The 24,904-nt window shown below is 34.4% G+C and overlaps 3 protein-coding genes and 1 non-coding gene across 14 annotated transcripts; 2 read left to right on the forward strand and 2 right to left on the reverse strand.

Annotated features, from left to right (window-relative positions):
* Positions 1–569: 569 nt before the first annotated feature.
* Positions 570–10,985, forward strand: LOC132181189 (protein FAR-RED IMPAIRED RESPONSE 1). Of its 6 annotated transcripts, none has more exons than XM_059594296.1 (9): positions 570–729; positions 899–1,097; positions 7,034–9,219; positions 9,315–9,371; positions 9,696–9,764; positions 9,871–9,939; positions 10,029–10,097; positions 10,192–10,239; positions 10,329–10,985. In XM_059594296.1, exons 3-9 carry the CDS (start codon positions 7,156–7,158, stop codon positions 10,389–10,391), a joined length of 2,439 nt encoding a protein of 812 aa, XP_059450279.1. In that variant the 5' UTR covers positions 570–729; positions 899–1,097; positions 7,034–7,155; the 3' UTR covers positions 10,392–10,985. The 6 variants fall into 6 exon arrangements, with proteins under 6 accessions (XP_059450279.1, XP_059450278.1, XP_059450284.1 ...); XM_059594295.1 differs by having other exon boundaries at positions 570–724; XM_059594301.1 differs by having other exon boundaries at positions 570–724; positions 10,335–10,985.
* A 1,041-nt stretch (positions 10,986–12,026) lies between these two features.
* On the reverse strand, positions 12,027–17,846 carry LOC132182688 (uncharacterized). 5 transcript variants are annotated; one of them, XR_009440324.1, is made up of 3 exons: positions 17,563–17,846; positions 17,296–17,422; positions 12,027–12,236 (listed from the first exon to the last, which is right to left on the reverse strand). XR_009440324.1 is itself a non-coding variant. In XM_059596004.1 (3 exons), the coding sequence occupies exons 1-3, from the start codon at positions 17,725–17,727 to the stop codon at positions 12,149–12,151; spliced, it is 324 nt and encodes a 107-aa protein (XP_059451987.1). In that variant the 5' UTR covers positions 17,728–17,846; the 3' UTR covers positions 12,027–12,148. The 5 variants fall into 5 exon arrangements, 1 of the variants encoding a protein (XP_059451987.1); XR_009440322.1 differs by having other exon boundaries at positions 17,296–17,434; XR_009440323.1 differs by having other exon boundaries at positions 17,296–17,469.
* On the reverse strand, positions 17,692–17,792 carry LOC132183469 (U6 spliceosomal RNA). The gene has a single exon (XR_009440433.1). It is a non-coding gene; the product is annotated as a U6 spliceosomal RNA (small nuclear RNA).
* A 1,086-nt stretch (positions 17,847–18,932) lies between the features above and the next one.
* On the forward strand, positions 18,933–24,332 carry LOC132180875 (protein FAR1-RELATED SEQUENCE 2-like). Of its 2 annotated transcripts, XM_059593859.1 has the most exons (9): positions 18,936–19,242; positions 20,652–22,801; positions 22,897–22,953; positions 23,062–23,130; positions 23,245–23,310; positions 23,391–23,459; positions 23,548–23,613; positions 23,705–23,779; positions 23,858–24,332. In XM_059593859.1, the coding sequence occupies exons 2-9, from the start codon at positions 20,699–20,701 to the stop codon at positions 23,942–23,944; spliced, it is 2,592 nt and encodes an 863-aa protein (XP_059449842.1). In that variant the 5' UTR covers positions 18,936–19,242; positions 20,652–20,698; the 3' UTR covers positions 23,945–24,332. The 2 variants fall into 2 exon arrangements, 1 of the variants encoding a protein (XP_059449842.1); XR_009440209.1 differs by lacking the exons at positions 23,391–23,459; positions 23,548–23,613; positions 23,705–23,779; positions 23,858–24,332 and having other exon boundaries at positions 18,933–19,242; positions 23,057–23,130; positions 23,245–23,269.
* The last annotated feature ends 572 nt before the right edge of the window (positions 24,333–24,904 follow it).

A 24,904-nucleotide genomic window follows, 5' to 3' on the forward strand; every position in this document is an offset into this window, starting at 1 on the left:
ATTCAGACTAGGGTACCTATTTTATAGACAGAAATTTGCTTTAAACTTGTTTGAAACTAATTCATACAAACTCATCTAATAAAGTGATATGTATTTCATAACTATTAAAAAAACATATGAAAAGCACATGTTATTAAAAAAATTAGTTTGTAGCAAATTTTTGTCCCTATTTAACCATATGGCACAACATGCAATTTTTATCGAGGCATATGACATGTGGCAGGTTTTTATTGATTTAATATGTAATTCTGTTAATTTTATGGACGGAAGATTGACATAGATATCATCTTTGTATTTATCTATATAAAAAAGGTAATTTACGATATAAAATGAATCTTAAGTGAAAAAAAATAAAGTCGTTAACAGTCAGAGACCAAAAAGACAGTTTAATCCTTTTTATGGTTTACAAATGCTAATTTTTTTTATTTTTTATTTTTTGGTGAGGCTAATATCTAAGTTTTTTAATCTAATAACTAATTTTTATGGTGACGTCATCGAGTTATACGTCATTTAGCTATATAGCAGGCTAGGCTACATAAATCTAGTAAATAACACGTTATTCATTCGGATTCGTTACAGAGCGGAAGGAATCGAGGCGAAATTCCCCTTTCTCTTCATTTCTCCGGTGCAAAACCGAATAGCAGTGAAAAGAAAAAGTTGACCCGATAATAGGATCCAATTGAAACCGACCCGACGGTGAAAAGGATTACGAACCTTTGCACAGGTGAGGTATACAATTTCTTCGATTTCCTCTTCGTGCTCTTGTTTTGGTGAATTTTGATTTCTCGTCCTTTCTCTTTGGATGCGTTCTCTGTGTTTGGATGCTTGGAAAATGGGGGAGAAGAAAAGAGAGAGTCAAGCGAAATTCGGAGTCTCTACTAATTCTCTTCTTTTTCAGTGATTCGGGAAATAATAAACAGGTTCCAACTAACTAAGGGAGCACTTCAACTTTCAATTCTCTATTTTGCTTTCGCATTTTCTTATCACTCATTGGAAGTTTTACTCTTCGGAATCACTCTAAAAAAGCAAGTGGAATTAGCCCTTTCTTCCCAGGAGGATCCCCCATTCACGCAAACCCCCGCTCAAACTGTTTTGAGGTCTTTCTCTCTCTCTCAAATTGATTTTTTCTATTTGTTACTGTAATTTGTTTATATTTTGTTTTGTTTTGTTTTTTTTTTTTTTTTAATTTTAATTTTAATTTTTATAGCATTATCATGATACCGCATTATGTTTTTTTGTGTTTTTTTTTTCTTCGTAAGAATAACTTTTTTTGATGGCCTGTTTGGTTGCTGAGAAAATGGGGGAGAGGAAAAAGGGGTTATTGAATTTTATGATATATTGTTATCTCTGGACCTTTGAGAAATGGAACCACTAATGAGCTATTGAGAGCATAGTTAGGGCCTTAGCCTTTTAGGAGTTGCTGGCTGATTTTAGTATGTGGTGTTTCTCAAATTTTGATGAAGCAGAAAATGTGAATTGTGAAGCATTAACGAATAAAATTTTTCTTCAAATTTTGTTGGCTTCTTTGGTTTTATTTCCTTGTTTAACAAATCAAAAGTATTATAAGAAATTCAGACATTTTAATTTACATTCGTAATGCAAAAATTACTATGCAGTGACCATATCGTTACTGTTATGGACAATATGATCCTTCTTGGATAAAATTACACCTGCCATTTGATGTAACAAGGTAGGATATCCTCTACAATCTGGGTTTCTGCCCGTCGCAATGTGAAAATTTGAACTGTCCATTATGTGGGTGGTTCACATAGGTTTTACATAGTTTTCATATAGGGTCCAGAAACATGGATGGTTGAGATTTGTACAATCCCATCAATGCTTCGTGGCAGGCATAGTCTCATATAATGAGGATGCCTTGTGGCTTGTTGTAGAAAGCACCTAGTCACATTCTAGTGGTATATTGGCTTCAAGCACAATCAAATAAAGTTCTTATGATCAACATTTTCATGTAGAAGGAATTAAGGTTTCATCAGCACACGCATGCACTGTTATCTGATAATCAAATCAGAATATTACCTATCATATTTTGCAATATTGGACCTTCCTGCAAATTGGATTGATCATCATACTATAGAAGCAAAGTAGGCAGTGCTGGGTTGATCAACTCGTGAAGGAGCTACAAAACATAGGGTTGGTTGGGCAAGTTTACCAAACATATGGAGACGATATGCGCCTTAGGATTCACTTTTCTGCACTCCTCTTTTTTTTTTGGATTGCATGAGATCGTGCTTAGGAAATTTTAGAGTATGGTTTCTTATGTTATGTGCAGATAATTTCCGATGCTTTGTTGGGTCATGATGTGCAGATAATTTCCGATACTTTGTTGTATCATGATCTGCTGCCCATTTTGATGCACATACGCCCATTTAGAAATGATTCACTACGTAACAATGGATAACAAACTTCTTTCATCCAACAAACTCTGATTCTATTGCCTTTAAAATAAAAAAAATTAGTTATAGAGTTCTTTGATAAAAATGGAAAACCTGTTTAGATTATCTTGGCTACTTCGAGATTATGTAATTTGACCAAAAAAAGGAAAAAAAGAAAAAAGAGTATGATAGTGAAAGGGAATGCATAGATGTGCAGCTTTGTAACTTGCTAACATGCTTGTTTATGATCATGTTAGATATTTGATACGGAAATCTATATCATGTGTAAGTGCTAGACAAGATTTTGAACTTATTTATCATGTTACATGCTCTAAGCTATGCAATTTCTTATTTCATTATTCTAATCATTGGTTTTGTTCCTGGTCCTCTATATTTAAGATCTTGGGTAATTTTCTTACTGCATTCAGTTGATGCTGACTTTGTCCCCCAGTTTCAAGTTGTAAGAATTTTTTTTGAGGCACTATCTATGGAGATCTTTGTCAAACTTATTAATTCTAGTGTTCGAGTGGGAATCCAGAGATTCGAAATCTTGTTGATATTTTGAACTGCAGTTTATCTTTTATAAGATGATTGTGGTCAATATCATAGATATAGATCCTAAAATTCATTTTGAACGAGTAGAACTTATGTAAGGAATTTCTGTTTAAATTTAAATTTCAAATTAAGGGTGTCTAAAAAATATCATTTCAAGGTCTTGTTGGAGAAAAATTGCTCATGCATTGTGTAAACAGCACTTTTAAATATGTCCACCTTGTGCTTTGTCCTCTTTTAGGACCTGAATGACAATAGTAGTGGCCTTAGGGTGGGGGCTTTCTAATGAGGCGATGAATGAAAATTAAAGGGTTTGAGTAGCATTTGCCTTTGTCTATAAACCCTGGAAGAAAATGTTCAAAAGACAAGTCTAGTTCTGCCTTTTGACTTAAAGGCCATGTCATTGTTTTTTTTTTTTTTTTGTTCTTGGGGGAAAAGTCCACATACCCCCTCAAACTACCACTCAATTGACAATAAAAAATGAAAATTTTTAAAATTTCCACACCCTAGTTTTATTTTTATTTATTTTTTTTATATTTTATTTTAAGGGTCTTTTTGTCATTAGGGGGGATATTGACAATTTTTGGTAGTTTGAGGGGATATTGTCAATTGAGTGGTAATTTAAGGGGTAAGTAGACCTTCCCCCCCTCCCCCCCCTTTTTATTTTAATAAGTAGTGCAACTCATTAAAAAAGCTCAAAGGGGCGCAACCATAGTATGTAAGATGTATACAAGAGATAACCCCCACTAATGATTAAAAGGACAAAAATCCACAAATTCAAAAAAGTTAGAAAAATTTAAGAAATTATACGCCCTTGTCCATATATAAATTGTTTTGACCAAGATATTCTTGACCTCTTACATCAACATCTCACGATCTTCAAATATTTTGCATTCTGCTTTCTCCATATGCTCCAGATTAAGCACAAAGGAGACATCCTCTAAACAGCTAAAATTGAGACTTCCCAACTGATCTCGCCAACAATCTAACAATCAAAAAGGCGAAAAATTACATTCCATAATTCTCTTGCCATTTCACAATAGAGAAGAAGATGAATTATAGGTTTTCTGCTCCTTTTACACATGCAACACCAGTCTACCACTTTTACTTTTCTCTTTCTTAGTTTATCCAATGTCAGAATCTTTCAAAGAGTCGCCGTTCACGCAAAGAAACTATCTCTCAATGGAACATTGACTCTATAACTACGTTTCCAGGGAAAAGATGAACCCCCCGAACTAGATAACACTTGTAAAATGACCTAACTTCAAAATTCTTCCTCTTAGAAGGGATCTACCAAATATGATCCTCCCCACCTTGTCTCAATCTTAGGGAATACAACAAATCATAAAATGCAATCACCAAATTGAGCTCCCAATCATGTACAAATTTAATAAAAGATAAGTTCCATTGAAGATTACCGTAACTGCATATTATCCTATATATGCAGTTTTCTAACGATAATATTATCATATTATCCCCAACCCACACCTCCTTACAACAAGCAATGCTCAACAACTTTGGAAAAGATTCCTTCAATGGTTGACCCCCACACTATAAATCATGCCAGAACCTAATCTTGGCATATGTTATCACAAGTAGCATCTTCTTTTATTAATGCTCTTTTTAATCAAATTTATGGTCAATATTTTTTTTTAAAAAACCACCCCAAACTTCTATGAAGCATAGTAGATGGTGACTACAAAATTACATGGGGTGCAATGATAGTGCTTCTAAAGAGTTTTGGATCATAACATTAGATGATTAGATGTTAGGGCCATATTTGTAAGCTTCCTTGTTTATTATTGCAATTCTTTCAATTGACACCTTTAATCTTTATGGTTTGGGTCCTTTTCTTGGCAAATCTTATAGTTACCTTTTTGGATATCACAACTTTCAAATGGGTTGGGGATTAGGAATTTGTTGAGGTCCAATCATGCTCTCTTAGGTAAATGGCTTTGGCGCTATGCGATTGAGAGAAAGGCTTGGTAGAGAGTGGTGGTGGACTGTAAATATGGAAGTTCATAGGGAAGGTGGTATTCTAGTGAGCTTGTTGGGGTGTATGTGGAGGGTTTATGGAAGAATATTAGGAGGGGTAGGGAGAAGTTTTGTAGACACCAGATTTCAAGTGGGAGATAGCTCTAAGGTTAAATTATGGCATGATCTTTGGTGTGGGGATATGGCCCTTAAGGATGCATTTCCAATTTTTATTTGATATTTGCTTGTGCAAAGGGTGCTCCTATTGAGGCTCATGTGGAATTTTTTGGAGGTGCCATTCAATGGAATGTGAGTTTGCTAGAGCGGCTCTGGATAGGGAGGTGGATGTCTTTGCTTCATTCTTCAAAATGTTGCGCCCTTCTGCGCTTTTCAATGAATCATTTATTTATAAATAAAATAAAATAATATAAAAATTAAGAATAAGATAGGAAGGGGAAGACATCTTGTGGTTTTAAAATTGGGTTGTTTGGTGTTAAATCCTTCTACAGTTTCATGGGTTGTTCATGATGGTTTCCGTTTTTCTTGGAAGAGTGATTTGAAGACTAACGTTCCATTGAGAGTGACCTTTTTGTGTGTTTGGTGGCCCTAGGGAAGATCTTTGGAAGTGAAGCGTCATTGTGGTTGATTGGTGTTATTTGTGCAAATGGAATGGGGAGTCCGTGGACCATCTTCTTCTTCTTTGTGAGGTTGCTTGTGCCATTTGGAATGTTTTCTCCAATCGATTTGGGTTGTCTTGAGTTATGCCTAGATGAGTAGTCGATTTGTTTGCTTGGTGGACTAGCGGCAACACTCGGAGTGTTGTTATTTGGAAAATGGTGCTTTTGTGCATTTTGTGGTGTCTATGGAGGAAAATGAATGATAGGCGTTTTGAGGACCATGAGAGGACTATGGAGGAGATTAATTTTTTATTTTTTAACACTTTGTATCTTTAGACAATTGCTTATGTTTCTCTTTTCGTGATTAGTTATCACGATTTTTTTGTTATTTTTGCTCCTACTAGCAAGTTGGCTTCTCTTGTATACTTTGGTGTACATGGGGGTGCCTTATGCTTTTAATTTTATCTTTGATTAATTATCCAAAAAAGAAAAAGAAAAGATTTCACAACTTCCAATTGAAATCTTGAATTCAATTTAGTATCTGCACTTGAAATCTTGTTTCTAATTTTTTAATATAAAAGGTTTTCATTCAAGGGTATCGGGTCGGGTAAAAAAGTGCACTTTAATTTTCTCTTTTGACTCTAATCATCTCATGTGGAAAAGAATGATTTTTTTTAAAAAAAAAAAAATAGAGCAATTATTAACTGGGTCATGAATCAAATTTTAGATTTCGGTATTGATAAAAGATCTTCCTATGTTATACTGTGACCATTATGATATCATGCTCATATTTATATGTCAATAAAGAAATAAAATAAAGAAGTAACAAATCTAAAAGCCTTGGGATGTTGTTGAGAGGAATCCAACCCTGGAGGCTTGAATCTTCTTTTCTGCTCTAGTTTTGGAGCAGATATGACTATCTGGCTATTCATATTAACTGGTGGAGCAGCTTAACCTATATGTTTAAGACCATCAGAATTACTTATTAAGTTGACGTATCTAAGGAAATTACTTGCTTTAAGTGTGGGCATGTTCAGTTTTGCTACTTCTATTTGATGTTGAAAAAAAAAAAAACGCAAAGCTACTTCAACCCAAATAAAGAATATAAATAGCATGGTGATAGTGAAGTTTGAACTGACATAATGCCAAAAGTTGGAATGGGATGTAAATCTTGAATTCATAGATGAATTTACATCCTAAAATTACCCTTGTTGGGAGTCATAATTGAGTTAGTTTTAAGGCTTGATTGAATTAAGTTTATGTTGATATGCATACATGCATCTATAAGTATTCTCATCGAAAATGATTATCATATGATGGTAGGGTAGCTTAGATTTCATTTCAAGGGGCTTGGCTTTTAAGACCTTAGAATTTGATGAGAAGAAGGTCCAAAGATGTTTTGATAATCTTGGTCATGTACATTGTGTTTTAATCTTCTGTGGTTAATTTTTCTTCTTTTTTTTTTTTTTTTAATAATGTTTTCTTTTTCATCACCAGGTTGGATTTTTTTATGGAAACAGTCCTTTGCTGAGCAATAGGGGCAGGGATGATTCAAGATGCAGTTGATACTGTGGTGGACTGTCTAGACATTGTGCATAGTGTTGGATAAACTGAAAAACATGGGTGATTTTGTGGATGAAGTGCATAATAGAGATGGTGGGGTGGTTAGTTCTTCTAAAAGGGATGTTATAGCATTTGAAGGGGATACAGATTTTGAGCCACGCAATGGCATTGAATTTGAATCGCATGAGGCAGCATACTCATTCTATCAAGAATATGCCAAATCTATGGGATTCACCACTTCAATTAAAAACAGTCGTCGCTCGAAGAAATCAAAAGAATTCATTGATGCCAAATTTGCATGTTCCAGATATGGAGTCACTCCAGAATCAGATAGTGGGAGCAGTCGGCGGCCAAGTGTGAAAAAGACGGATTGCAAAGCCAGCATGCATGTGAAGAGACGGCTGGATGGGAAGTGGATTATTCATGAATTCATAAAGGAGCATAATCATGAGCTTTTACCTGCTCTAGCATACCATTTCCGAATTCATAGAAATGTAAAGTTAGCTGAGAAGAATAATATTGACATTTTGCATGCTGTTAGCGAACGAACTAGAAAGATGTATGTTGAAATGTCTAGACAATCTGGTGGGTATCAAAATAATGGGTTTCTTCAGAGTAACATAAGTTATCAGTTTGATAAAGGCCGGCACTTGACTTTGGACGAAGGAGATGCCCAAGTTATGCTTGAGTACTTTAAGCGTATTCAAAAGGAGAATCCCAACTTCTTCTATGCGATGGATTTGAATGAAGAGCAGCGTTTGAGAAATCTGTTTTGGGTTGATGCCAAAAGTAGGCATGATTACATTAGTTTTAACGATGTTGTTTCTTTTGATACCTCCTATATCAAAAGCAATGATAAATTGTCATTTGCTCCTTTTGTTGGGGTGAACCATCACTTTCAGTCTATGTTGCTTGGATGTGCATTGGTTGCGGATGAGAGTATATCAACATTTGTTTGGTTAATGAAAACATGGCTTAGAGCAATGGGTAGGCAAGCTCCCAAAGTGATAATCACTGATCAAGACAAAGCGTTGAAGGCAGCCATTGAGGAAGTCTTTCCGAATACACGGCACTGCTTTTCTCTTTGGCATATATTTGAAAAAGTCCCTGAAAGTCTAGCTCATGTGATCAAACAGCATGAGAATTTTTTGCCAAAATTCAACAAGTGCATTCTCAAGTCATGGACGGATGAACAGTTTGACATGAGATGGTGGAAAATGGTTACTAGATTTGAACTTCAAGATGATGAATGGATACGGTCCTTGTATGAAGATCGAAAAAAGTGGGTGCCTACTTATATGGGGGATACTTTTTTAGCTGGAATGTCTACACCTCAGCGTTCTGAAAGTATGAACTCTTTTTTTGACAAGTATATTCATAAGAAAATTACTCTGAAAGAGTTTGTGAAACAATATGGGACAATTTTACAAAATAGGTATGAAGAAGAAGCCATAGCAGATTTTGATACATGGCACAAACAACCTGCATTAAAATCTCCTTCACCTTGGGAAAAGCAATTGTCAACAGTTTACACGCATGCCATATTCAAGAAATTCCAAGTTGAGGTTTTAGGTGTTGTTGGCTGCCATCCTAAAAAAGAAAGCGAAGATGGAACAACTACTACATTTAGAGTTCAAGATTGTGAGAAGGATGAGTATTTTATGGTAACATGGAATGAAACAAAGTCAGAGGTTTCTTGTTTCTGTCATTTGTTTGATTACAAAGGTTTCCTGTGTAGACATGCAATGATTGTTCTCCAAATTTGTGGTCTTTCAAGCATCCCATCTCATTATATTTTGAAGAGGTGGACAAAAGATGCAAAGAGCAGGCAGTCAATGGTTGAAGGAGCAGAAAGGATACAGACTAGGGTGCAACGTTATAATGATTTATGTAAACAAGCCATTGAATTGAGTGAAGAAGGATCACTATCTGAGGAGAGTTATAGTATTTCTTTTCGGGCATTAGTAGAAGCTCTGAAGAATTGTGTGAATGTGAATAACTCAAACATCAATATTGCAGAATCCGGTAGCAATGTTCATGGTGTTCGTGTAGAAGAGGAGAATCAAGGGAGCCTGAGAGCTAAAACAAGCAAGAAGAAAAGTACATATAAGAAAAGAAAGGTTAGTTCTGAAGTAGTTGTTTTCATATACTTTTTGTCTCTGTCACTATATGTTTTTAAAAAGAAAAAGGACTGAGGAATGCCTCTGTATATCAGGTACCATCAGAGCCAGATGTTTTACTTGTTGAGGCGCAAGACAGCTTGCAACAAATGGTTTGTCTAATCTTCGTTCTTGTTATGATCTGATTACAATGCTTAGGGGAATGCATAGGATCATGTTAAGAATGATATTACAATGTTCATCAAAATCTACCCTGTATCAAGAACACCTGGTGCTTCTATTTTTTTTTTTTTTTTTAAAGTATAATTTTGTGAATCTCATGGGAAATGGGGTTAAATACATAGTTATTTCTGAAAGTAATGATAAAAGATGTGCACTTTTTCTTTTCCTTTTTGTTGCTTGGGAAAATAGAAATTCTGCATCTATCTGCCCTATGGTATGACTGCTCAATTTAACTTGGGCTTTCATGCTTGTAGGATAATCTAACCTCCGATGGAATGACCCTTAATGGATATTATGGCACTCAACAGAATGTGCAAGGACTGGTACAGATTATTGTATTTGAAAATTTTATATGAGCTGAGCTTTTTCATTTTTCGTTAAAAGATAGTGAAATTAGTTATGATGCTTTGTAAATGGTGCTGATTTAAGGTGCAGTTGAATTTGATGGAGCCACCTCATGATGGGTACTATGTTAATCAACAAAGCATGCAGGGGCTGGTGAGTCATGCTAAAGTGAAGACAATGATGTACATATCTATTAGTAGCCGTTGTCTGATTTTTTTTATTCTGAAATTATATGCTTGTAGGGGCAATTGAATTCAATAGCACCCAGCCATGATGGTTTTTTTGGCACTCAACAAAGCATCCATGGGCTGGTATAATATTTAATAATGTATTTGTCGAGAATTTTGGTTTTGTAAATACCATTCATGTCATGAAGCTTCATCAACTATACTTCCATTCATTTAGGGACACTTGGATTTTCGACCTCCGCCAAATTTCAGTTATAGCCTTCAGGTTTGTTTGCAACACATGGAAGTTATGTTGACATCTCGAATCGCACTTTTTCATGCATGGATTTTACTAATTTCTTTCTGTAACCTTAGTTGCAGGATGAAGCCCATTTAAGATCCGCGCAGTTGCACAACAATGCTTCAAGGCATGCATGAGGAAGAAACAACTTTGAGTAGCTGGATTCAGTTGCCTCATGGAGGTGGCTATTATCAATGGTATGTCCAGGAGGTGATTCCAGAATCTCTCACTGCCTCAGTTTCCCGTTTGGAAGAAGATTCATACTCAAAAGAAGCCAAATGCATTTGTTTCCAGTATGAAGGTAACAGAGTTCCTGTATATTTTACATGGGAAGCTAACTTGCAGAATTTGGGCTGGTTCTATTAATCCCCAGAAAAGACAAAAGAAAGGAAAGAAAAAAAGAAGTTATTCATGCATCATAGTTGTAGCTGTTATGGCAACACAGCTTGAGAGCATGAGTAATCTGGATCAATTTAATGGATCCATCGCTTGAAGGTACCAAATTCTCGTAAGCTATTAGAAGAATTGGAAATTTATACTGTTCGAGGAGAAACATACTTCTGACGGGTTAAATTCAAAAGATCTTCAACGTGTGGACAATTTTAAGAATGCACCCTTTCTTGCACATCAGAGATCATAAAATTACTGCAAAAGGCCCTTCCTTTGTATATGCTATTTGTATCATTATGTTTTAAATTGATTTAGTGTCGCGGGTTTGATCTGTTCCCTGATAGGTTATTGTGATTATGATCAACTGATTGTGATTGGATTGTAACTCAAAATGGGATTTAGACAACAGAATTGTAAAAATGGAAATGAACTTGGATGAAAATAAGACTCCACTTCGGGTAGAACCTCACCGCACACAAGTTGTTTGATCAATTTACTCAATGAATTCCATAGGCCTAACTCCCACCCATTTTATAGAAGTATCTAGGATCCTTTATTCCTACTAATAGACCTGCTAAACACAAAATGACAAGATAAACTTGCTAACATCCAATTGCTAATGGTTTAAAACAACAGATAACATGTAATTCACTTGGCATCTATTCCCTGACGTGAATCGGTCATTGCAATTGAAGCAAAAACCGTTCTTGCGCCGCTTTCACATTTACTCCCATTACCAATTTTTTTGGAGTGGTAGAGAGGAATTCAACCAACCGATTCCCTCCTTGAGGATCTGTGACCTTTAACCGCAGATTTTTTCTACGTCGGCTGATCTGATCATCCTTCATCCTAGCAAGTTCGATTGCCACTTCTTTTTCTGTGCTTCATGATTTGGAAAACAAATTGAGCGATGACATAATTATCTTAGATGAGCTATCCAAGTTCGAAGACCAACTGCATGGATGAGATAATTTTGCTGATAACCCATCCATATGGGGACATTAGTCACAATCTTTGAGATGACCTTATAGATAATGTTACAATTGACTGAGGTGGGTCGATCTGTGTTGGAATGAGAGCGATGTTCAAGTGATTAATATGGGTTACATGACTATATGTTAGCTAATTGCACAATATAATCTGATATGAGCCATATGACCATATGCTGGCCAATTCTTTGATCAATTGCTGAAATCCGACTTTGGAGTATATGATTGTGCTATGATCAATTACCCAATAGGATATAATGTCAGGCATAGATCACTAACAACAATGCTCCGTGAGCTGAGTTAAAGTTAAGGAGTATAACCTATTTAATTAAATATGTCATACTATAGTTGACATATATAGTCTTAGAATGCGTTTGGTATTGCGATTTCATAGATAAAAAATGCGATTTTAAACTAAATCGCAAAAACTTGATTGTTTGAGATTTTGTTGTTAAAAAATGCTATTATAATAGTAATAATCATAATACTAAGTATAAAGAAAACTAGGGTAGTGATCATGATGAAGACGATGATCCAAAGGGTGGGCACATGAACAACTTTTGGCGAGGTGCATAGGTGAAGCCTTTGTTCCCTTTGTTGCCACTACAATGAACCAGCCAGAAGCAAAAGAAATTTCATGAGAAAAAACAAATCTACTCAATTTAGTTTGCTAGAATATATTAGGGGGATTTAATTATAGGAGATTACAATCAATTACAACAAATTTCTGGAATCAAATTCCCTAATACATTCTAACTAAAGCTAATAACTTTTAACACAACCTGTAAATCCGATATGAACCTAACATAAAATTAAAGGGTTAAGGTTGATGAGTATGATCCGTTTAATTAAATGAGTCAGATTATGGTTGATATATATAGTCTTAAGATGCGTTTAACATTGCGATTTCATAGATAAAAAGTGCGATTTTAAACTAAATCGCAAAAAATTGATTGTTTGAGATTGTGTTATTAAAAAATTGCGATTTGAAAACATAGAAAATTTTCATTATCAAATCGCCGGTAAGGATGTGCTTTTTTGAAAACGCATAATTTTAAAAGGCTAAACTGCAATTTTGTCAAATGCTTAACTGAGTTTTTAAAAAAGTACGTTTTCAAATCGTATATTTTAACATCGCTATTTTTAAATTACATTTTTTGAAATCGCAAACCCAGACGAACTCTTATACTCATGCCTCGACATAACCCAAGTCTGACACGCAATATAAAGAGAACTTAGACCTAAAAGAAACCTATACCTTTTGACAAATACAAGTTTTGAAGATAATTTTTTGCAGTAGGAGAATAACAATTAAACTACAAAACTAGAATGAAAATTAGACTCTTACACTAATAAATGGATATTATATTCTTTATTGACTCCAAGATTATTTGAATTATGTCTTCTTTTTTTATTTCTTTATTCATTTTCAAAGTTTTCTATTTTTTATTTTTAGTTTTTTATTGGGTCATGTGATATGTAGCACATTGTGATTGGTTTGACATGAAAATTCGTTAGTTTCATTGACAGAACGTAGATGGAGGTACTAACTCCGTATTTGTCAATAACAAAGGTACCAGGCCATCTATGATACAAAACGAAGCCTAGGTAAAAATAAATAAATAAATAAATAAAGGCATTAAAACCCAATTACCAAAAACACATTTAACCCCCCCTGCCAAAAAAAAAAAAAGTGTAATGGCCGGTGCAGTTAACCTTGACAACGCACAATGCGCAACATATACATGTTGTGCAAAGAATAGTGCAATATATTTTTATACATGGTGAGCAGCACCAAATTTTCTTCTTAAAAGTTGGTTCTTAAGTAATGAGTTGCCACCTTATGACATCTATTATTTTGAAAAATTTGTCACCACCTCATGGATGACGACACATCATTTGAGAACCAACTTTTGAGAAAAAAATTTGATAAACTTAGAATTTCTCATATTAGTAAGTTCTTAGATTGCAAAAGACCCAAATAAAACTGGGTCCTATCAACCCTAAGGAGCTTAAGTGGTAAGAACTTTGGTTTTGCAGGGCAAAGCCGAAGTTGTACACAATCTATATGGAAAGGGCGCTTTGCATGGGTCGAGATTTGCCAAAGAGATTCTCTGTCATTTAAAAAAAAAAAAAAAAAAAAAAAATTAATAATTCTATTCTGCTTCCATGTACAATTTATGGAGAAGAATTATTTTAAAGTTTTCATCTTATAAACCTATATTCTAAATAGGGTTGCCAGCCTCCAATCCATCAAAGCCTGATAAATTAAGGGAAGAAAGTTTTTGAAATTTTTCTAAAACGCCCCCATTAAAGAAAGAGTGGGGTGAGACATATATACCATATCCCCAATAGAGGCGATAGCCTTATTGTGCCTGTTTCCCCTAATAAAGTCATTTGTTTTCTTGTAATTGGCCATGGTGGTACTAGGTCGCTATTAGCGTGGTTTCCGAAGACGACAAGGGAGTGGACTTCAACATGTATTTGAAAGTTTTCATCTTTTACGAACCCATTTTCTAAATACGGTTGCCACCCTCTCCAATTATATTTTATCAAATCTAATTAAGCTACACAAAATCTAATTATTTAGCAATGATTCAATGATATTTATTCTACTTATATATCATTATAGACTATAACAAAAGAGAACTTTTGACAAATACAAGTTTCAAAGATAATATTTTGCAGTAGGAGAATAACAATTAAACTAAAAAACTAGAATGCTAATTAGACTCTTACACTAAAAAATGGAGATTATATTCTTTATTGACCCCAAGATTATTTTAATTAGGTCTTTTTTTATTCATTTTCAAAATTTTCTATTTTTTGTTTTTAGTTTTTTGTTGGGTTATGTCGTATGTGACACGTAGCACACTGTGATTGATTTGATATGAAAATCCATTAGTTTCATTGACGGAATGTAGATGTAAATGAGTAATTCTAGAAGTTACTATTGTGTCACTCTAAGAATGAGGTGACTTTTAAAATTATCATTTGATCAAAATTCAATAATAATAAATCAGAAGGCCAATGGTAATTTTAGAAGCCATATCATTTTTTGAGTGACACAAAAAGAACATAAGAGTGATTTCTAACATTACTCAGATAGAGCTACTAACTCCGAATTTACCAATAACAAAGGTACCAGTCCATCAATAATACAAAACGAAACATAAGTAAAAAAATAAATAAAGGCGTTAAAACCCAATTACCAAAAACGCATTTAACCCAAAATTAAATGCAACCCATCAATCGTATAAAAAATTTGCAAAAGAAAAAAACCCATCTCGCATAGAATTGCATAGAATGGATAAAACTTGTGCATAGAATTTACCTACTCTTTCTTCATAAATGTTCATAAAAAAGTTTACCTAACATCCCTTTGTTGCAACTTGCCAATACAATGAACCAGACAGAAGCAAAAGAAATTTCATGAGAAAAATCAAATCTACTCAATTAAAATATAAATGGTCAAATTTAAGTAGTTTGCTGGAATATATTAGGAGATTTGACAATTTTTGACATGACTCGCGAATCCGATATGAACTTAATATAAAATTAAAGAGTTCGGATTATAGTTGACATATATAATCTTAGGATGCGTTTGACATTGTGATTTCATAGATAAAAAATGTGATTTTAAACTAAATTGCAGAAAATTGATTGTTTGGAATTGCGTTTTTAAAAAATTGCAATTTAAAAATGTAGAATTCACAGGTAAGGAGGTGCTTTTTGAAAATGCACAATTTTAAAAGGCTAAAATTGTTACGATTTTGCCAAATATTTAATTAAGTTTTTAAAAATCATGTTTTCAAATTGTATATGTTTAAATCCCATTTTTTGAAATCGCAAACCCAAATTGACCCTTATACTTATGCGTCGACATGACCAGAACTGAGAACTTGACACGCAACATAATGATTACCAATTTTTGACATAATCTGTGAACTCGACATGAATCCAATACAAAATTAGAAGATTAGGGTTGAGATCTTGAGGGGTTTGATCTGTTTAATTAAATTGGTTAGATTATGGTTGACCTATATAGTCTTATACCCATGCCCTTACACAACCTGATTTGATACGTAAACACAAATTGCCACCCCTAATTCTAACATACCATCAAATATAATTATAGAAGATTACAATCAATTACAACAAATCTTCGAAATTAAAATCCCTAATTTATTCTAACATAGCCAACTAAGACTACTTCCATGAGCAAGAGTCCAAAGTTTTTAAGGTAATAGCAAACCTGACAACAAACGGATACAAATATGACTGTAATCACATTGGAAAAAAAACATTCAATGTATCCTTGTGATTAATAGTTTTAGAGCTTTTTTATGATTGTATTTGAGAAATAAAGTTTTTAAGTAAAAAAAGTTGTTTGGCAAAAGTTTAATTTTTAAGTCAAGAAAGGATTTTTGGCAAAATCTCCACCCAGATTTTGTAAAACTTTGGCTCCGCTGGCAAAACTAATGTTCTTACCACTTAAGCCAACTCCTTAAGGTTGATAGGACCCAGTTTTATTCCGCCATTATCGCTCTCATGGAAGCTAGCTATTTCAAAATTACGACTGCATGCTTGGCCTATGTATCACTTTAAAAGATGACACTGCTCTGATCATATGTGGTTTCTACACGAGCATGCAGAATCTAAACCCTAAAAAATGGATAAAACCCATATGATGGGCCTTCAAAAACAAGATCAACAAGAGCATGCAGATTCAAGAACCCTAGAACCGTATACACGAATAAATATAAATGGATTCAAGAGTTGGTTTGACAAGCTCTCATGGCTTCCATGAGAGCAATAATGGCGGAATAAAACTGTGTCCTATCAACCTAAGGAGTTGGCTTAAGTAGTAAGAACATTGGTTTTGCCGGCAAAGTCAAAGTTTTACACAATCGGTGTGGAGAGGGCGCTTTGCATGGTTCTCCGTCCAAAAAAAAAAAAAAAAAAAAAAAAAAAAATTATCTTAATAATTTTAATAATTCTACTATGCTTCCATGTACATTTTTATAGAAAAAATTATTTTAAAGTTTTCATCTTATAAACCCATATTCTAAATACGACTGCCAGCCTCTCCATGTACATTTTATCAAATCAAATGAGAATTCTATTATTGTACAATTAAGCTACACAAAATCTAATAAACTTTGTAATCACTCAATTATATCGAGTCTTATATATATATATATTAAAAAAAATGAAAAATGAATAAAAATGCCAATCAATAAAAACCAAAAATAATTTGTGCTCAAAAGCCTTATAAATTGTTGGATGAAAGTTTTCAAAATTTTTCTAAAACATCCCTATTAAGGATAGATTGTGGTGGGACATATCCCATATCCCTAATAGAGATAATAACTTTACTATGCTCTGTTTCCAGTTATAAAGTTATTTGTTTTCTTGTAACTGGCCGAGATGGGACTAAGTGGCTATTAACTTGGTTACCGAAGAGGACAAGGGAGTGGACTTGTAATCCATTATGTTTCAGCAATACATTATGTGCACATTCATTGAAGCATATCATCTAAAATGCAAGTAGCTAATCTCAAAGGCAGCAAAGAAGAAGATTCACACACACCCACAACAACTATTTTTATCTTCTTCTTCTGAAAATGGAAAAAAAAAGAAGGGTAAATGTAGGCAATACCTCTCTTGCCGATTAAACAAAAAGTGGATTGAAGAATAACCCCTCTTGGCACATCCAAAAATCTCCAGCACCTTCAATTCTAATAGAATATCAACCACCAAGACTCAAAGTTGCACCAAATATCAATCTGTTCAAAAGTCTATATCCACGAATTACTATCACACATTCACACCTCTGAACCAAACGAAATACAAAAGTAAACCCAATTGAAGAATACAAAAACTCAATTCAATTTGAGAAGATTTGACTATACGAGCAAAATCTCACCTTTACTGTTTGAGCAACACCCAAAACGTATGAAAGAGACAGAAAGTGTAGAAGAAGGAAGAAGACAGAGGAAGAAGCCATAGAAACACAAATTTTCAAGATCAGATCTTTGATCGCAGCGGAAGAAAAAAAAATTTGGACCATTTCTCGATTTATGCGTGTCATCCTTGCGCAGGGGCCATGCTAATCTTCTCTGTATCGTTCCAATTTTATCGGATGTCCCGAAGGACACTGTCTTCTGCTCTGCTTCATACTATATCGTCATCTTCTTCGCTGTGAGCGAACGATGTGGGACTAGTTGGTTTTCAACTAAAAGCCAAAAGGCATACTTACTGGTTACTCAAACATAATGCCACGCGGACTTGTCAAATTCGCTAATTTCGTTTCAACAAAGGAATGGATCGTTCCTTTTTTTTTTTCTCTCTTTTTATTTATTTATTTTTAAAAGTAAATCTCTCCCTCTTATTTACCATTTACGCTTTACTTTTACCCAACATGCCTCGTGTCGTGTAAAAGGGAAGCACATATTTCACTTCATTATTATTTAATGCAACATGGTCATTTACCTCCTCATCTTTTAATAAAATATGCAATTTATAAAAGCTTTTTCCTTCTCCCTTTTATTTTCCCTTTTCAAAACAAAAATATTATCAAATAATAGAAAACACAAAACACTTACAAAAACATTTAAAATTGTTTTCACCATATCTTTTTAAGAACACTTTTTCAAAAAAAAAAAAAAAATTAAAATTAAGGTTGGTAATTCATGTTAGTGCGTTGAATTCACCGGTTGACTCATGGGTCAACCCGATATGAGTAAAGCTGAACACGATTCATTTAGTTAAACAAATTACTCTTCAACCTTGATACGAATGACAAACCATTTAAATAAGTCAATGATCCAACACAACTCGCATAACTCTTTTAATAAATAGGTCATGCTGGGTTGACTTGACCCGATTCAATCAATATAACCTATTTAAAACAGGCTGTGTTGGGTAAACCCAAATATTACCCGTTTTGACCTATAAATTTAAATGAAAAATAATAATAATTTTGGCCTTTTAGGGTTTTGTTCTTTAATTGAAAGAAAAGAAAAAGAAAAAAAAAAAAACGTCTAATTTAATTTATACAAGTTATGTGGATCACACATAAGTTAAGTGAGTTAATTCGAAATTGACTTATGTTATTAACATAGGGAATTTGAAATGGAGAGATGCTTTTCCTCTTTTGTGGTATCTTCTTTTACTTTCCTCTGCTATTTATTTTGTTTTGTAACTTTTGTTCCTTTATTTTTTTTCTCTCCTGCCATTGCGAAACGGAATAAGAATAGGATCCGAATGAACCCGACCCATGAGCCCATTACGAAATCCAGTTACAAAACAAAAAAACTTCACAGTTACGATTCAGTAATCGGAGTTCAGACTTCAGATTTCTTCTAAAAACTCGCTCATTTCGTAGAGTTTGGGGCGCGCACAGTTTGAATTTCTTCGATTTTCTCTTGTTGCGCTTGTTTTGGTGAATTTGATTTCTCGTCCTCTCTCTTTGAGCTTGTTCTGGAAAATGGGGGAAGAGAAATGGTGAGCGTGAAGTAAAATTATCATCTTTTTGGGTCTTTAGGAATTGAAAAGCTGATTTGAGTGGAGATTATTTCTGGGTGCTGAGATTTGAAACAATTTTGTAAGCACTTTCACTCTCAATTCCTTTAGTTTTCTTTTATATTTCTCTTCAGGGGCTCTTCAACTTGCTGTAATTTTTTTTTTTTTTTTTTGCATCATTCGAATTTTATATTTTCCAATGGATCATCTTACTGAGGATGTTCTTTGTCGGGAATGGGATTCTTCAGTGTAGGTTTTGTGCATGCATGTAGATTTTTCTGGTGTAATATTGTTAATGCTGATTTTGTGTTTGGGCTTGTTTTTCTTGTTTTTGTGCTTTGAATCAAACTTGTTTATAATTGCTTCAAAAAAGAGAAATTGGAAAAGGTCACTCTGTTATCAGTTCTAGCATATTTGGTTTCTTTTTGTCATCCTTTCCAAGAATCACATGGAGAGTGTTTAGGGAGTTCTAGAGAGTTCACTCTGGGAACAGTAGTCTGTCTATTGGGGTGAATTTGAATGAGCAAGGTTTGCTTATTTGTTTTGTTTTGTGCATATTAACAAGTTTTCGAGAGTCATCGATGCAAATCAAGAAACACACTGGTTTTTAATTTTTCAGAAATGATAACCTTGGTTAGAAGGATGACAAAGGAGTTATTTATGGTTGGTGCAAAGGATCTGTTGAGTTTCCTTGTGCTAATGGCGAGGTTTAACCCTGATCAGAGAAAACGGGGCTGGGGGTGGGGAGAGTAGCTCAGATGGCTATGTCCTAATCATTCCTTGGCACATGAGGCAATCAATCTCATTCACTCCTTTGTTGAATTAGGCATTTTGAGTTATGAACCAAGGGCCCTCTTTATTTGTTCTTCAACAGTAAACTCCCTTTACAAGTTGATACATGCATTGATGATTTCATCGATATAATCATCCTGATGCATGTGGGGGTTTTGGGGGAATGATCCCACATAGGTTGCTCATGAACTTGGTTATGGGTTTATGTACCACCTACTAGCTTAAGCTTTTGAGGTGGATGCTTTGACATGATGCGAGAGACTGGTTTCTTTTTTCTTAGACTTCACCTGCTAGGCCTGCCAATGGATTGTTCTTTGTATAGGGGAAGCAAGTTAGTATTTGGCCTTGACAGCTGTGGCTACTGGTCTTATAAATTCTGATACTGTTTTTGGGTTGAACAAGTATCTTTTTAGCCTAGTGACATAAAAAATTTAAAATTTCTTATTTGTTGCATGTCTAAGTTGTGTTTATATTTGCTAGCAAAGTGTAAAAGTTTCTCATTTTTTTAAAAAAAAAAATTTAAAACATGGGCGTAAGCTGCATAATTACCAATATAGATCAAGATCTATATTGTTATTTTTCTAGATGATGATATCTTGTTGGTAAATATGATTGTTTCTCTCTAAATTATATAACTGTATTTTTTCATATTAAATCTTCATTTGGCTGTCAACTAATACCTAGTTTATGTCCTTTCAGGTAATTTTTTAAAATGACATTTTCTGTTGAATAAACCATATTTTACCATGGAGATAAATCTTGAACTGCCTTCATGCGAACATGAGAAATTAGAGATTGGATCAAATTCAAATGTCGATGATGTGGTTAGTGCAGATGGAATACATGTTGAGGAAGAGGTTTTAAATTCTCCTACAACGAGTGAACAAGTTGAGGAAGTAAATGGACCAAATTCAAATGAAAGTGTTATCGGTGTTTGTAATGAGGTTGATGTTGACACCATTGTGCTGAATGTTGATAAAGGGGCCATTCATGAGCCCCATAATGGATTAGAATTTGAGTCAAAGGAGGCAGCATATTCTTTCTACAGAGAATATGCTCGGTCTGTGGGATTTGGCATCACCATAAAAGCTAGTCGGCGCTCAAAAAAGTCAGGAAAATTTATTGATATAAAAATTGCGTGTTCAAGATTTGGAAGCAAGCGTGCCTCTAGCACATCTGTGCAACCACGGCCATGTATAAAGACAGACTGCAAGGCAGGCATGCATATGAAGAGGACATCTGATGGGAAATGGGTTGTGCATAGTTTTATCAAGGAGCATAACCATGAGATTTGTCCATATGATTTTTATAATTCTATCAGGGGACATAACAAGCAATCAGGTATTGTTGCTTGTCAAAAGAAGGGTCTGCAACTGGCTTTAGATGAGGGAGATGTGCAAGTGATGCTTGAAAATTTCATGCACATGCAGGATTCAAATCCCAACTTCTTTTATGCAATAGACTTGGACCATGAAAAGCTTTTAAGAAGTGTGTTCTGGGTTGATGCAAAGGGTAGGCTTGATTTTAACAATTTCTGTGATGTAGTTTTCTTTGATACTTTTTATGTTAAAAATAAATATAAAGTTCCTTTTGTTCCTATCATTGGAGTTAATCATCACTTCCAGTACATTTTGCTGGGATGTGCATTGATTGGTGAGGGGACTACATCAACTTTTGTATGGTTAATGCAGACATGGCTTAAAGCAGTAGGTAGCCAAGCTCCAAGAGTAATAATCACTGATCAAGATGAGTTCTTGAAAGAAGCTGTTGCAGATGCTTTTCCTAATACACACCATTGTTTTTGTCTATGGCATATATTGAGGAGGATTCCTGAAAAATTGGGTGGTATTGTAAATGTAAATGAAAACTTTATGGAAAAATTTAACAAATGCATTTACCAGTCTTGGACTGACGAACATTTTGAAAGGAGATGGTGGAAAATGGCTGATAAATTTGAACTGAAGGAGGATGAATGGTTCCACTCATTGTATGAAGATCGTAATAAGTGGGTGCCAGCTTTCATGCAAGATTCCTTTTTAGCTGGACTGTCTACAGCTGAGAGATCTGAAAGCGTACCCTCGTTCTTTGATAAGTACATATGTAGGGAAACTGCATTCAAGGAGTTTATTGAGCAGTATAAAACATTTCTTGAAGACAGATATAAAATGGAAACTGAAGCTGATTTTGAAACACGCTACAAACAACCTGCATTAAGATCTCTCTCACCTTTTGAGAAACAAATGTCAAGAGTTTATACTGATGCAATATTTAAGAAGTTTCAGGTTGAGGTTCTTGGAGTAGTTTCATGTCATCTGCAAAAGGAAAGGGAAGATAAAGGAACTGTGATATTCCGAGTTGATGACTTTGAAGAACGAAAGAATTTCATTGTAGCTTGGAATGAAGCAGAGTTAAATATATGTTGTTTATGTCGTTCGTTTGAATATAGGGGTTTTCTTTGTAGACATACACTACTTGTTCTTCAAATTTCTGGTGTTACTAACATCCCATCCCGCTATATTTTGAAACGCTGGACAAAAGATGCAAAAGTCAGGCAAACAATTAGTCACATATCAAATGGCCTTCATTACAGGGTACAACGTTTCAATGATCTTTGCAAAAATGCCACTAGATTGGTTGAAGAAGGGTCTTTATCGGAAGAGACTTATAATATAGCATTTCAAGCATTAGAGGAAGTATTGAATCATTGTGTGGATGTGAACAATTCTGTTAGGAGTATTTCAGAGCCTAACACAATGGCAATTCATGGTTTCCTTGACATCGAAGAAGAGAATCACAACAACAGCATGCCTAAATCATCCAAAAAAAAGAAAACATATCACAAAAGAAAGGTTAGTTAAGGCTTAATGATTGACATGCAAGTGTTACAAATTTCCTAAGCCATATGCAGTGAGGCATCTTAAAATAGATTCTATATGTATTTTAGGGACGTTGTGAGCTAGATGGAAGAACTATTGGGATGCAAGAGAACTGCCCGCAGATGGTTTGTCCCATATTAATTCTGAATTTCATACTCATCTTAGAAAAATATGTTATTTGCAAGATAACCTTTATGATGGCAAGCACTTCATTATGGGTTTTACTAGTGCAGGAGCAGATGAACTCAAGAGCACACAACTTGGATAATTGTTATGTATCTCAACAGGACATGCAAGGGGTGGTATGAAATATCATGTATCACCTAAGATAATTCAAGAGGATTTATAGAACTATTACAGTATTGTCCATGGGCAATTATGATGTTTCTCAAGTGGCTTTTTTGACATTTTTGTAGGATCTGAGTTCTAGAGCTTCTACGCTTGAAGGATATTTTGATGCTCAACAGAGTATACATGCTGTGGTATGGCATAGTCTTCATACTTGCTTTTAATCTTCTAATTGATGATCATTTTTACGAGGTGCATTTTATACTCATTACAGGGGCAGTTGAACCCAAATTCTCCTATACGCGATGATTATTATAGCAATCAACAGGGCATCCAGGAGCTGGTATGCTGCAACTCAACCTTGATAATTTGGCCTGATATTTCAGGAGCAAGATGCATATGATTCTGACCAATTGTCTTCATTTTGTCAGAGACAGTTGCATTCAGTAGCAACACGTGTTGGTCAATATGGGACCCAACAGAGCATGCAAGGACTGGTACTGGATTTGATTATCCTTTTCATCCTTTAATTTAATTTTGTTTATAGAATGCTTATAAAGTAGTATGTCTTGGATTGGGTTTTTGCAGTTGCACGGACAGCTTAGTTTCAAAGCACCAGACATACACGGGTGTTTTGACGTGCAGGACAATCTGCAAGATATGGTATGCATTTATATTGGGATTATTGGTTTTTTACTTCAAATGGAATTTAATTCTTGAGAATATGCTCTCTATCTGCAGGAACAGTCAATGGGCTCCTCACAGTTTCACAATATTGCTTCAAAACATCTGCACAATAAGCACCTTTCTCGGCAGCTGGAAAGGTAGCATGCCCATCCACTCAGATTAGATGAGGATAGATAGAGCAGTTGTATTAATTCCCAAGTTTAATTTAGTTAATTGATTTTTCTTTCTTCTAAAGATGCATTTTAGTCGTTAAAAAGCTGTGTATTTAAGGTATACAATGTATATATCTTCTTTTTGTCGTTTTTCTTTTTCTCTTCTCTTTCTTCTATACCAATTATTGGTAAACTCAAGATTTCAAGTGAGATGACTTGAATCTTGTATCATTTAAGAAGATTCATGTCTCAATCCTGAATCCTGTTGTATTCCTTTTTTTTTTTGAAGCTTTAGTATCCTGTATAATTTCTTACTGAAGATATTATGTTACCTCTTATTCTACTACATTTATCAAATGACTGAATCAGTTTGTATCTTTTTCCCCCTTTTATAATTAGAACAAAAGGTTTTGTCATCTCATATTTCCCATTTCTGTCTTTCTCATGTTGAGCAACTAATAGTTCTTCTGTCACCCACCTCCACCCTCACCCACACCTTTCAACGTACAAACACTCTCTGGAATTTTGCCTTATGTATTTTAAATAAGTTGGACCATTATACAGTTGGCCATCAAAAAGTTTTTTGTTGTATTTACGAGCAGCTTGCAAAATCCATGCAAATAGAGTAAAGTGAATACAATAGGATGTTTTGTATTTCTATCAAAATCCATGCAAATAGAGTAAAGTGAATACAATAGGATGTTTTGTATTTCTATCAAAATCCATGATAACGTGTCACCCAGAATGGGGATTATGGATTTGATATTAAACACATAAAATAATATTTCAGTGAAACTATCAATAGGAAAATTTCATTGTAATGATCATATAGACAGTCAAGTTTGTGGCTAGAATGGGCAATATGTCTATTTCCATTGCAAAAACTTTCCAAACAACTAATCAAGAACATTGAACCCAGCCGATTCTTCCTATTTCTCTTCAAGGTACC

The sequence above is a fragment of the Corylus avellana genome, chromosome ca5 (genome assembly GCF_901000735.1).
Source record: "Corylus avellana chromosome ca5, CavTom2PMs-1.0".
Taxonomy (NCBI): domain Eukaryota; kingdom Viridiplantae; phylum Streptophyta; class Magnoliopsida; order Fagales; family Betulaceae; genus Corylus; species Corylus avellana.

What these genes read in the sequence shown, in the direction of transcription:
- LOC132181189 (XM_059594296.1), top strand. Translation starts at nt 7,156, where the DNA reads ATGGGTGATTTTGTGGATGAAGTGCATAATAGAGATGGTGGGGTGGTT. An exon ending in AAGACAGCTTGCAACAAATG is followed by an intron (nt 9,372 to 9,695) that starts GTTTGTCTAATC and finishes TCATGCTTGTAG; the next exon opens with GATAATCTAACCTCCGATGG. An exon ending in AACAGAATGTGCAAGGACTG is followed by an intron (nt 9,765 to 9,870) that starts GTACAGATTATT and finishes TGCTGATTTAAG; the next exon opens with GTGCAGTTGAATTTGATGGA.
- LOC132182688 (XM_059596004.1), bottom strand. Translation starts at nt 17,727, where the DNA reads ATGACACGCATAAATCGAGAAATGGTCCAAATTTTTTTTTCTTCCGCT. An exon ending in GTGTTGCTCAAACAGTAAAG is followed by an intron (nt 17,367 to 17,562) that starts GTGAGATTTTGC and finishes TTAGAATTGAAG; the next exon opens with GTGCTGGAGATTTTTGGATG. An exon ending in TTGTTTAATCGGCAAGAGAG is followed by an intron (nt 12,237 to 17,295) that starts GTATTGCCTACA and finishes GGTTCATTGTAG; the next exon opens with TGGCAACAAAGGGAACAAAG.
- LOC132180875 (XM_059593859.1), top strand. Translation starts at nt 20,699, where the DNA reads ATGGAGATAAATCTTGAACTGCCTTCATGCGAACATGAGAAATTAGAG. An exon ending in AAGAGAACTGCCCGCAGATG is followed by an intron (nt 22,954 to 23,061) that starts GTTTGTCCCATA and finishes TTACTAGTGCAG; the next exon opens with GAGCAGATGAACTCAAGAGC. An exon ending in AACAGAGTATACATGCTGTG is followed by an intron (nt 23,311 to 23,390) that starts GTATGGCATAGT and finishes TACTCATTACAG; the next exon opens with GGGCAGTTGAACCCAAATTC.